This window comes from Onychomys torridus, chromosome 18 (assembly GCF_903995425.1).
Source record: "Onychomys torridus chromosome 18, mOncTor1.1, whole genome shotgun sequence".
Classification (NCBI taxonomy): Eukaryota; Metazoa; Chordata; class Mammalia; order Rodentia; family Cricetidae; genus Onychomys; species Onychomys torridus.
In genome coordinates this window covers 57,686,272-57,698,984 of record NC_050460.1, presented here as the reverse complement: position 1 = coordinate 57,698,984, position 12,713 = coordinate 57,686,272, and the positions used below count along the sequence as shown (strand labels likewise).

The window sequence follows — 12,713 nt, the reverse complement described above, 5'->3', positions numbered from 1 at the left end:
GTCGCTTCCGCCGCCCCCCGCCGCAGTGGCGGTCGGCCGGGAATCGCCGCTTCCGCCGCGGCCGCACGGGGACCTCTGCCGCAGTAGCGGCCGGCCCGGGAAGTGCCGCTCCCGGCGCTCGCACGGGGACCACCGCCAGGCGGGCTGAGGGCGGTGGAGGTGGGTGGGGAGGTGGATCTCCGGGGAGCCTGGGCCGGGGCCGGGGCGGGCTGGAGCGCTTCTGGGCCTTGGCGGGCGCCGCCGCCGTGCCCCACGCGCCTCAGCAGCCGCTGCCTCCCGCGCGGGCCGGCCCGGCTCGCATCCCCTCAGTGGCGGCGGGCGGCGGGCGGGTGGCCCGCGGTGGGGCCGGGACTGCGGCGGCAAGGGGGGACCGGAGGGGGGGCGCTGGCACTCCCGCGGCGGCCGCTCCTCTCCGCGAGGTGCGGCACGAGTGCGCAGAGCCCGAGCAGACAGGCGTAGAGGGTCGCGGGCACCCGCGGCATGGTGCGCGCCGCTCGGCGGGAGGGCGCAGCGGGGATGGAGCGGGGCTGAGGCCCGGGGACTGCAGCTGCATGCCCGGCGCTTGCACTCGGGCTCACGGTGCCCGCGGCCGGGCTGGCCCGCGCCCCGCCGCCATCATCTTTTTTGCTGGCTCCTTGGGACGCCCTGAATTGTCGCCTCTCGGGATGCATTCTCGCTGAGTCCCTGCGCGCCTGCTCCCGGGCGCCCCTTCCCTTCTCCCTCGGCCACCAGGCCGCACTCTCCTCGGCTTTCTCCTCCCCTCTAGGGGGATCCTTTCGTGGGAGAATAGGGTAAAGGGAGGAGGTAGATGGCGGTTTCTTTAAACAGAAAATGACGAACGACGGACAAACATAAATAAGACTGACACACGCTGCGCGGCTCCGGCTCCAAACCGAGAGCAGAAACTCAGACGGAGAGTGCTGTGAGGGTCCGGATCCCTCCTCTCCAACAGACACCACGTATCCCTTGGATACGTGAGTGTAAAACCGTGCCCCAAAGGGGACTTCAGACACCCTTGGAACGTCTTCCAGGGTTGGTGAGCGAAGTCCGGGCTCGTCAGCCCCTTCAGCCTCACCCCGATACAGAACACTAGGGGAGATACCCTAGTGCGGGACTCAGGCGGCCCGGCCTCACGGCAAGTCGGCCTGCCTCCTCTCCCGGCACTACAATCAGGCGGCCCGGCCTCACGGCAGACCTTGCCCGCCTCCTTTCCTGGTCCCTCCAGACGCTGCGCAGGAACAGAGCTCAAACGTAGAAACAGGCAGCACAGAGACAAAACAGACACAGGACGGCTCGAGCTTAAACATAAATATTGAGGCCGGCCGGCTTACCTCCTGATGGTGGGTCGGTGGTCCTGGGGAGGGGTCTCAATCTCGGTGGAACCTCCAATGAAAGAAAGCTCCCCCACAGGGGATCTTTCCTCAAGAGAGACCCCAAACCCAAGGAACACACCGAGACCACGGATCAGATGCAAACAGCAAGAGGGTTTATTTGAATACACAGGTACCTGGGGCGACAAGTCTTTCGGAGGACTTGCGCGCCTTCCTAGGGGAAGGGGGACTTCTTATAGAGTCCTGGGGGCGGAAGCACGGTTACAGAAGCGAGAAGCATAGTTACAGGGTCCCCATTGGTTAATTCAAATAAGGCCAGGGTGAACTTGGGGGCTATCTTTAATTTTCAGGAATGTGCAGCTGTCTGTTCTCCAAGGCCAGGTAGCCAATTATAGATATCTTGTTCTGACTCAAGGTTTGTTCCTCCCAAGACCGGGTGTTTGATATCTCCTGCCTTGACTCAAGGTTACTTTCCCAATTATCTTTCTCAAGGCCGTTTCTTAGGCTAAGTTACTGAGACGGGGGGCCTTTCACACTGTAGGTGCTATTCCAATATCACAGTGGGCCAATGCAGGTGTAGTGGGGGTGGCGGGCACGGGTGGGAGGAGGGTTGATGTGGGGGAGTGCATGCACAGGGAGAGTGGGAGTAGCTCTCAGCAGCTGTGGGCCCTGCTCTTTGCCTCTCGCTGCTCTTCCTTAGTTCCAGCACACAGGGTTTCTTATTTGTTTCGTTTTGTTTTTCCCTGAGATTGAGGCACAAACATCTGCTCCAGTCCTGCCAGTGTGCATGGAGAATAGCTAGATATTGGAATATCTGTGGAGTTCTCTGAAGAGTAGGAGGTCCACAGCAAGTATTCTGAGGTACAGGTAGCCACACTGCACAAGAATCCTCTGACTAGTCATGGTTGGCCTCTGACTGTTCAGGTCCGTATTTTTGACATGGTAAGGAAGAGCCACTGATTGGCAGACTCTGAGAGCTGACTAGTGAGGCTCAGCAAGGCTGGACAGCCATGAGCTTTGCCAGCAGGGGATGATCTTCCAGGCGGGGCCTTCAGTGAGCACTATTACCCCCAGTATATTTAGGCTAAGTCCTTGCCAGTGCCTTGAGCCTTTCCTCTAACTTTCCCCCAGGTCTTTGGCAATCAAGGAGTTTTTTTCGAAGCCAAAGTCTAATCATATCTTGAAGCCAGAAGACTGTCTCTCTGAACCATGCACTATCTTGCAGTTGGACATGAGAACTGTACAGATCTCCGACCTGGAGGTGAGCAACTAACATGCAGCAAGTGTGTGTGTGTGTGTGTGTGTGTGTGTGTGTGTGTGTGTGCGTGCGCGTGCGTGTGCGTGTGCGTGTGTGTGCGTGTGCGTGTGTGTGTGCGTGTGTGTGTGTGTGTGTGTGTGTGTGTTTGGGGGTGGTGTCTGAGTGATGACTGGTACGTTAATAAATGAACCGTTATACTTCATTTGATATTGTCTTTCCTTCTTATGTTCTGTTTTGCCTTTGTCTTTCAGTGTTTTATATTTGTATTTAATCTCTTTACTGTCTTCAGCTACTTTTACATTATATTTAGTGTTCTTGGCATCCTAGAAACCATACAAATTATATTCCATTAATTGTAATACAGTAATTGAGTAACAAATTCAGCTGTTTACAGCCACTATCAATGACAAAGTTCTTGACACGTTTCCCGTGGTTAGAGTTAGGTCCAGTGACTACTGTGTGGGCATATGAGTTTGGGATGGATGTGATCAGTGGAACCCAAGCTGTGTAGCACGATCTGCGTGATCCAGGGTGGCTTGCTGGGTTGAGGTTAGGGTTGGGATTGCGACTGGCCCTGGCCTGTGGCATCAACATGTTATCCTATGTTTGGGTGCAGACCATGCGTGGTGAGCTGCGCTTTGACATTCAGAAGGCTGGTACCCTGCATGGCTTCACAGCTTGGTTCAGTGTGCATTTCCAGAACCTGGAGGAGGGCCAGCCTCAGCAAGTGCTCAGCACAGGCCCACTGCACCCGTAAGTGACCCTACTGGAAGGACTTGGGGAGGAGGTGGGGTAGGGCAGGGGGATAAGGAGTGGATGGAAGCAGGTTAGTTCCCTGTGTTCCAGGTACCCTTGGCCTGCCATGTGGGGTGGCTCTTGCCTCTGCCTTGGTTATCGTCTGCCAGAATATTAGACTTACTGAAAAGTTTCCCTAGTGTAGAAGTGCATCATAGACTTGCGGCTTTGCCCTGACCTCTCCTAGCCCCTCTTCTCACAAGCATGGCTCAATGCTGTGCCTGGCCTGATGCCATCCAGCCTCTTACCCTTCCGTAATGGTGGTAGGTTGGACCAGTTGGGTGTGCCCGGCCCTCACCCCCGTGGTCCTGATCAGGGAGGGGAGAACGAACAGGAACATTGGAGGAGTGAGTAGAACCACAGAGCAGCACGGGCTGGGGTGCTGTATGTTATTGGCACATGGGCTGACATGAGACCACGAGAGCTAGATACCGAAGCAAAGAAGTGAGCATCCCAGAGCCTGTGACTGCCTGCCTGTAGTGTTACAGCCGACTGGCTCCCAGGAAACGCATCTCTTCCAGAAATGATTGTTTGGCCTGGCTTGGTTGTATGTGCTACTGATTAACAATGGTGACTCAGCCAGGCATCAGCAGCCTAGAAAAGGGCACAATGACAGAGTGGACTCCTGTCCTCTGGGCCAATATAGTCATTTGACCCTGTGCTTCCATCCAGCAGGCCACCCAGGTGACCCTTCCTCACCTTCTGCAACCTGAGCCATCTCTGTACTGTCTTCTCTGCTGTACCTGGAGCAGGGTGTCAGCCCCTTGTGTGGTGGTTTAGACCCCACAAAGACTTCAGATTCTAGGGTCAGCTGTGGGAGGGCGGCACTGTGCCTTGTTGAACATGGGATTAAGCTCCATATTCCTGGGTTCCTGGGCAGGACAGTCTGTCAGCGCAGAGGACCTTGTTGGGGCTGCCAGGTGAGGCTTGCAGGTGACTGTCCTTGTCTTACAGCACCACACACTGGAAGCAGACCTTGTTTATGATGGACGACCCTGTCCCAGTCCACACAGGAGATGTGGTCACGGGTTCTGTTGTGTTACAAAGAAATCCGGTGTGGAGAAGGCACATGTCCGTCTCTCTGAGCTGGGCTGTCACTTCTACACTTGACCCCACATCTCAAAGAGTAAGTTATTTCTGTGTAAAATCATGCGTTGTAGGTGCTGGATCTCAGGGAGACCACTGTGGTGGTTACTAAGAACCGTGACAAATCAGTGTCCCCTGCCATGGTTGGCCCAGCCTGTCTTGTATCATTATAATCTTCACACAGGACAAACGTGCTATTTTTAGATGTCTATAAAATCTAAATCACCTTTCTCCTTTCATATAACAGGAGGTGGGAGGTTTGCCAAGGTAAGTGTCAAATGCTCATGTTGCACAGCTGGCCAGAGGAGTCCTGCACCTGCCTGGGGCCACTACTTGTACTTTTCCTGGAAGAGACATGTGAGGTGTGGAGGTGTGGAGGACTGAGTTTTCACGTGTGGAATGACACTGGGTCTACAGAGTTGGGTGGGGTGTCAGGCCTCTAGCTTCAAGGGCTACTGGAAATTGGAGCTCTGTTTTTGGATACAGGGCTAATGTAGGAGAGAAAAGAAAAACGATCAAATGGTTTTCTTTCGTGGTAATTTTATATTCAGTCTTAAACTGTTTTGTCATTTTAAGGGTGCGCTCGGAATGCCATCCCATCGAGTGTTAAATTATTCAGGAATACGATGTTAAGCAGATATGTTGAAGTATTTGATTGACTTCTTTTTTCCTTCTGACTTTACAGGTTGGAGAAAAAGTCTTTCCAATCTGGAGGTGACAGTTAAGCCCTGCTTGGGAGTCATGGTCATGCTATGCATCTTGGTGGAAGAAGATGCCCCTGGCCACCAGCTGTGACAACCATCCGCACCTGCCCCATGCTGACCCCCTTTCCACCTAGCAGGTGACATCAGGCCCTTCCCAGATAAGCCTGTGGGCTCCCTCCTAGTGTTTCTCTTGTAGGCTGTGAATATAGGTGTTCATCCTAGGGTGGCCCTCATCTGCCGGTTGTGACAGTGTCCCCAGCTGGGGGTAGTTGTAGATTCCTCAGACACACCTTTTAGCCTGTCTATCTGTGACTGTGATGTCCACATGTTGTATCCATGGTGTCCTTGAGGTCCTTGCCCGGCTGCTCCACCACCTGTGGACTGTGGCTTGCAGAGCTGTGCTCTTGGTAGCTGAACCCTGTGTTCCAGGGTGAGGCCTGATGGTGGCAGCATGTGCGATGGGCTCTGTGCATTGTATGCGTAAATTATATGTGAGACATAGTCTTGCTCAATAAATATTTTTTAATGAACAAATGTTCTATGTCCCGTTTCTATGCATATACACTGTTTCTCGTAAGTATGGAGTGGTGCTGTCAGGAGGTGTGGCCTTGTTGGAGGAAGTTCGTCACTGGGGGGTGGACGTTGAGGTTTCAGATGCTCAAGTGAGGCCTAGGGCGACTCTCTCTTCCTGCTGCCTGCTGATCCAGATGTAGAACTCTCAGATACCTCTCCAGCACCATGTCTGCCTGCATGCTGCCACCATGCTTCCTGTCATGCTGGCAATGGACCAAACCTCAGAACTGTAAGCCAGCCTCAATTAAATGTTTCCTTTATAAGAGTTCCTGTGGTCATGGTGTCTCATCCCAGCAATAAAATCCTAATGAAGACACATGGGATTACACACTACCTATTGCCTTGTAACCTTTCTCAGTATTACCTGTAAATTTACATTTTTTATTGTTTTGATGTTGAGTAAAATTTTGTTATAAAGTATATTACTGAAAGTACAGTGAATCTTGAGTATATGGATGGCACCTCATGCCAGACATGGGGTGCACACCTTTACTCTCAACACTCAGGAGGCAGGGGCAAGTGGCTCTCATCTTTTAAGACTTAATGTCCTCCAGCACCCCTCAGGCATATTGGTGGAACCACATGTCATGGAGGAGGATGACATCTGTAGCTGGAAGTTTTTCTGATCCCACAGCCGTTCAGTTCCAAATAAACTCACAGAGGCTTATATTTATTACAAACTGTTTGGCCTATGACTCAGACTTATCATTAACTAGCTCTTACAACTTAATTCAACCTATTTCTATTAATCTATGTTTTGCCATTACATCTTGCTCCCTTGGCAGCACACAGTGTCTCCCCTGACTCTGCCTTCTTCTCCTTGTCTCTCTGCTTGAATTCCTTGCCTGGCTCTATTCTGCATTGCCATAGGCCATAGCAGCTTCTTTATTAACCAATGGTAGCAACATATATTCACAGTGTAAAGAAGGACCATCCTACAGCACTTCCCCTTTTCTGTCTAATCAAAAAGGAAGGTTTTCATTTTAACATAGTAAAATTACATATAACAAAACACTTATCAAGCAAGAATTATGATTATAATATCTAAAATTGACAAAATTAAAATATTCTATCATTTATCTTTGTGAATCTAAAGTTTTATATATAATTTACCTTTTATCATGATTAAGAAAAACTATAATTATAACTACCTAGTCTTCAGCTCCATCAAAGACCCCAGAAGGATATAATATTACCTAAGTAAACAGGAAGTGCATTATAAGCAACTTCCAAAATTCTAGAATTGACAGAGACTTTTGGCTGCCTGGACAGTCACCCAAAGTTCCTCTGCAACATTGGGGCATCCATCTTCAGCCTACAGGTCTACAGTCTCTGGCATACTTTTCAGTGAAGCAGGAAATTTGGTGGACTGTCTTGCCTATTGACAAAGTTCATCAGTTATTTTCTTCTGTGTCCTGCAGAGTGTCTGACAGTATCTTCTGTGAAGCAAGAACCTGAAGGACCATCTTGCTTTGTTTTGGCAAAGTTCAGTGGTCACTTTTCTATGGGTCCTGTATGTCCAGTTTATACAATATACTGTCAAGCAGTCCGGGCAAGAGTGGTTTCTTGCCCAAATGGCTAACTTTTGCCACAAAGAAAAAAAACTCCATATGGAGGTTCTTTTATGCCCATCATCTTCTCTGAAGTAGATTGGTGCTGCCAGGAGCATACTTGTCTCAATGTCCAGGAAAGTTCAAGTTCTTAAAACATTTTAACTGCCATATTCTGTAGATCTTTGAAATGTTTGAAGATTACCTACCTAAGTAAAATATATCTATGTATACCTAGAAAACTTAACTAACATGACTATAAGTTTGATTATCATAGATGACTAATTAATCTCTATTTCTTAATGATACATTACAATTTTAAATGAGTTGCATAAACATAGTACCTTAAACAAGAGTAGAAATATACATACAGTATAACAAAATTAACTTTAAATTTGTATCAATAAACCAAAATCCATACTAATGGTAAAATAGTTAAGATTAATAGTTGTTTTTTGGGTTGAAGTAGATTCAATAATTTCTATGTCTATCTATATCATTTCTGCATCTTCCTTTCTTTTTAGAATGAGATCCCAGAATCTAATCTCCTTTGTTCATATTTTTTTTTTCTGACCATAATCCATAGCAACTTGTAACCAACCCCCCTAAACAAATGACAAATATCCATAATTTATTTTTGGGAATGTGGGCTTAGTTCTCTAGACTACTTCCTGCTGATTGGGAGCACTGTTAATCTTATGAGGACCCTGAGAAAATTTAGGATTATGGTCAAGTCTTGACTAGAGTAGTCTGTAAGGTTGGATCATCTCAGCCAGCAGACTTGAAATCTTTTTGGATGCAGAACTCAGAGGAAATTGCAACAGAGGTCCTCTGAAATGTTGGATCAAATGGGCCATTTGTTCCCATTAGAGATTTTTTTCATGGGGTCTTCCTCGATCAAATCTGATTTTTCTTAATACAGAATGAATCCACAGCCTCTCATTTCTTGTAGAAATAAAAGCAGAACCTCTTTTCCAAAGCAACATATCCTTAGATCCAAATTTTGAAGTCAAGATTCCTTTAAAATATGTATGTTGGTTTAATTTAGCAGCCTTTACAATCAAAAGTCTTTCTGCAATTAGCTCATTAGCACTCAAAAAATTAAAAGAAAACAATAATATACATAATCGAGGCTCTCTGTGTGTTTTTCATCTTTACATGGCTTATTTCTTTTATATTACTTTCACTGTCTCTTTAAAGACTTTATTTTTTAAAACTATTTCTTTATATAACAGGATAGTTTTTCCTCTCTCTTCTAAGCCTACATATATTTTACACACACTATAAATTGTTTAGAGGTTTCTTCCATCTGAATCTGTCCTATTGTGTATCTGTAATCCTTTTCTGACCAGGAGAGTTTTTCAACTGTTAAGCGGAGAGGCTAGGACCAAATCTGTGGCTTTGGCTGCTGGCTCTGCCCTGTTCAGTTTCCAACATAGCTGAGGTACATTTACTGCCAGCTCTGGGAGCCATGCAGTGGGTCTATGCCTCCATCAAGCAGTGTGTAGCCCAGAAACTTTTTTCATCTGTACTAGCAAAAGTTAAATCTACCATGCATGATTTTGACATAATTATAGTCACATCTGCACCTGTGTCCACTAAGTCTTCAAGTATAAAGTTCTTAACTCATGTCTTAAGCTTTGGTCTTCCTTCTTTTATGGAAGTCTGCTAAAATATTCATTTTATGGTGTTTTTTGGAATTTTTGATCCATTTATTAAAGCTGTTCTGTCATGTAGTGTAGTATGGTTTTTTTTTTTTTTAAATGTTAGGCACTGGATTATTCAATTGTCCTGGGAAGGAGTTACCTTCACCGTGACTGAAATTTACTGGATCATGTTGAATTCAGGGCCCGTGAGAGGCCCCCCAAGGCACTTCCTAATGGTAAATGGTTGCCTTGTATGTCTCTTGTTGATCTGCATTCATTGGTCCAATGTCAGCCTTGCCATATCTTCTGCATAATCAAGAAGGTTGGGTTCTCCTGTTTGGGTAATTTCTAGAAGAAGCATTGCTTTTAGGAGTGCTCTGTGCACAATTTCTTCTAATGTGGCTTGGTTTACCACAGTTAAAACATTTGGCACTTTGATGCCTCTTTACACCTTTAGAAATCACCTCTCCTACCCAAGCCTTATCACCATAGTTAAGAGACTCAACATTGATTGTGTGTTGGATTCTTTCTTCTATGGGTGCTGATCTGATTTTTTTTTTTTTTTTTTTGAGCTGAGGATCAACCCAGGGCCTTGGGCTTGCTAGGCAAGCGCTCTACCACTAAGCTAAGTCCCCAACAGCTGATCTGATCTTTAAAGGTGTATCTATTTGCATTCTATATTAGCATTTTCAAAAGCCAAAGATCGAATTAGTACTCATCTAACTTCTTGATCTGATATTGCCTTGTTTGCAACTTTGGTCAATCTTTGTAAAAAAATCAGTTCTTTTGACCTCTGTATGACTTTGGCATATAGCTCGGTTGGTTTCCCAACTGATTGTGCATCTATATCAGCAAAGCAGCCCTTACCAAGAATTTGATCTTGGGAGATCTGAAAACCTCTAATCTTATCTTGCTGCTCAGGGCCTTAGCTTCTTCTTTCTATTTGCTTTTTCATTGTAACTGCAGGCTATATTCTAATACCACTGATATCAACTGATTCCAGTCATTTGGTGGGATCCTATTTCTAGAAGACCACGTATTTAACATCTGTTTCACATATGTTGAATGTATACCATAGGTAACTACAGCTTCCTTGATGTTCTTTAAATCTCTCATAAATATTAGCTCCCATTTTTACTCTACATATCCTTCAGGATATTTATCAGTTGCTGTCTTTTCATAAAGAGTAACAGGATATATGGCATGACTCATGACTTTTGGTAAGTCATTTCTAACTCTGTAAGGCACTGGCAATGTTATAACCCCTCTAACCTCTTTCTTTCTGCATTTTTATTATCAGTTCTAACAGTCCTGTAAAACTTGAAATTGATTAACCACAGCTTTTTCTAAATTTTGTACCTCCTGTACTGTAAATGATTGCAGTGACTTCATGGAATCAAAAAATTGTTTGTTCATCATAAATATATGATTCCAAAGATTTTATTCTATTGATTAATGATGGCCATTCCTCCTTTGAATTTATCTATATGGCATTAAGAGTGCCTTGCAGACTTAACGTTTTATCCAATAATTTTTTCACATTTATTTTTGCATAGAATTAAATCTGGTTGTCCATATATTATTAATGGATTGAAGTTCATGTGGTAAATTAGCAGATTCCAAAGAATAAATCCTTTGATTAAGTTCTCATTACCATTTTGCAAAGTCTGTATCAGTCCTATTAATGTCTCATATTTGGTACTGTTATTAAACCAGTTTTTTAATGATATGATATGAATTACTATGCTAATCCGATTACGCCATTATGGCAAAAATTGTATGTATCCCAGGAAGGTTGTATATGTCTTGTAAAACTTCATTCATAGTATAAACAAAGAAGTTTTAAAATTTCTGAATGGTTATATTATCTGCCATGATCTAAGAAATACTTAAAATTTGCAAAGGAAAGAAAAAAATTTATTTATTAATCAGTTTAAGTGTAAAATTATCAAGTAATTTACCTCAGATAAGATCCTTGAGAGATTGTCCTAAGTGTCCTAGGTGTTCCAAGTGTCCTAAGCTCTTAATGAACAGGTAGGGAGATGGCTGGTTTGTTTGATGATTTTTGGATGCAGTAGTGGTATTTGGCCAGTAGGCTGCAAATGTGGCACCAAAGGAGGTCTGGTTGGAGCCATGATTTTTGGGCGTCGTAACACTATTTGGCCAGCAGGTGTCACAGGTGTAGTGCCAAGGCAGGTCCTGAAGGTACCTCTTTCTGGCTCAAGTTCTGAAGTTGTTTGACCTGTGAGCATAAGCAACTACACCAGAGAGATTTAAAAGAAGGGAGCAGCCTGTTAGCACTCCCACATGCAGCATGGTCATTGGCGGGCAAACGGAATGTACCAGCAACTCCCACAGTGGTCTCGCAGCTGCCACTGGAGCCCGCTCAGAGCAGGCAAGGGCCAGCAGGAGGAATGCTGCTGATGTGCTCAGAATGCAGAGCAGGCAGGCTTTGCTGAGGAATCAGCGCAGCTAGTATCAGGTAGAAGGCTGTGATCCCATCTGGCCGCTACAGCCATGGAACTAGAAAGCCTCCCAGCATGGACATCTTTCTCTCTGACAGTGCTCTATCCGCTGCTGAACGTGTGTGCTTCTGGCAGTGGTTACAAGAACCGCTGCTACGTGTGCCGCCTAGCCGCATGAGCTGCCTGGCCTAAGGGTCTCTGCATGGCCACTGTATGCAGGTGGTCACCTGAGCAGGGGTCAAGCAGCTCCTGCGGGTAGGGGTTTGAGCTGTGAGCAGGCTCTGCAGAGCAGAGAAACTCACCAGCAGCTGCCCACGGGTATGAGTGTTTAGTCATGCAAGGAGCCCCAGTAGGGGTTCTCGTGGGCCTCAGATTCACATGGTTGGGTACCAGATAATTCGAGAAATCCTTCCTGCCATTGTAACATCATCTCTACCTGTGCAACATCCTTCCTGCCTATGCAACATCCTTCTTGTCTATGCAACATCCTTCCTGCCTATGTGGCATCCTTCTTGTCTATGCAACATCCTTCCTGCCTATGTGGCATCCTTCCTGACTGTGTGCTGTGGGATATCTTCCTGTATGCTGTGGGATATCTTTCTGAATGCTGTGGGATATCTTTCTGTATCAACGAATATGTATGGATCCCATTGGATAATAAATAAAGCTGTTTCGGCTTATGGCAAGAAAGCTTACACCCAGGTGGGAAATCCAAGAAGAAATAGAGAGAGAAAGGTGGAATTGGGAGAGACACCAGCTGCTGCTGAAGGAGCAACAAGATGCTATTAGATTGGTAATGCCACAGCCACATGGAAACATATAGATTAATGGGAATGGTTAAAGATGAGCTAGCTAGCTAAAAGCTGAAGTCATAGGCCATACAGTTTGAAATTAATATAAGCCTCTGAGTAATTATTTTATAAGTGGCTGTGGGATCGTGGGTGGGAGAGATTCATCTGGATTGTTGGGCAAGGCAGGACTGGAGAAACTTCCATCTACACCTGTGCGACACCCTTCCTGCCTGAGCAACATCCTTCCTGTCTTTGCAACATCCTTCCTGTCTTTGCAACATCCTTCCTGTCTTTGCAACATCCCACCTGCAGATACATTGTCCCTACCTATGCAACATCCTTCCAACCTGTGCAGCATCCTTCCAACCTGTGCAGCATCCTTCCTGCCTGTGGAGACTCCTTTATACCCCTGCAGCATCCTTCTTGCCTATGCAACATTCTTCCTAAATGTGTAACATCTTTCCTGCTCATGAAGCATTTACCTGCCTACACAACATTTTTCTTGCCTGTGCAA

General features: G+C 46.2%; 1 protein-coding gene across 2 annotated transcripts in view; it reads left to right on the top strand.

Moving 5' to 3' along the window:
- The window catches only part of Prmt2 (protein arginine methyltransferase 2), a 35,454-nt gene extending 29,750 nt beyond the window's left edge, over window positions 1-5,704 (top strand). For both annotated transcript variants that reach the window (XM_036168033.1, XM_036168034.1), the window contains exons 8-11: window positions 2,463-2,592; window positions 3,206-3,342; window positions 4,339-4,510; window positions 5,156-5,704. In XM_036168033.1, the coding sequence (XP_036023926.1) occupies window positions 2,463-2,592; window positions 3,206-3,342; window positions 4,339-4,510; window positions 5,156-5,188 (472 nt within the window). In that variant the 3' untranslated portion in view covers window positions 5,189-5,704. The remainder of the gene's footprint in view (window positions 1-2,462; window positions 2,593-3,205; window positions 3,343-4,338; window positions 4,511-5,155) is intronic.
- The last annotated feature ends 7,009 nt before the right edge of the window (window positions 5,705-12,713 follow it).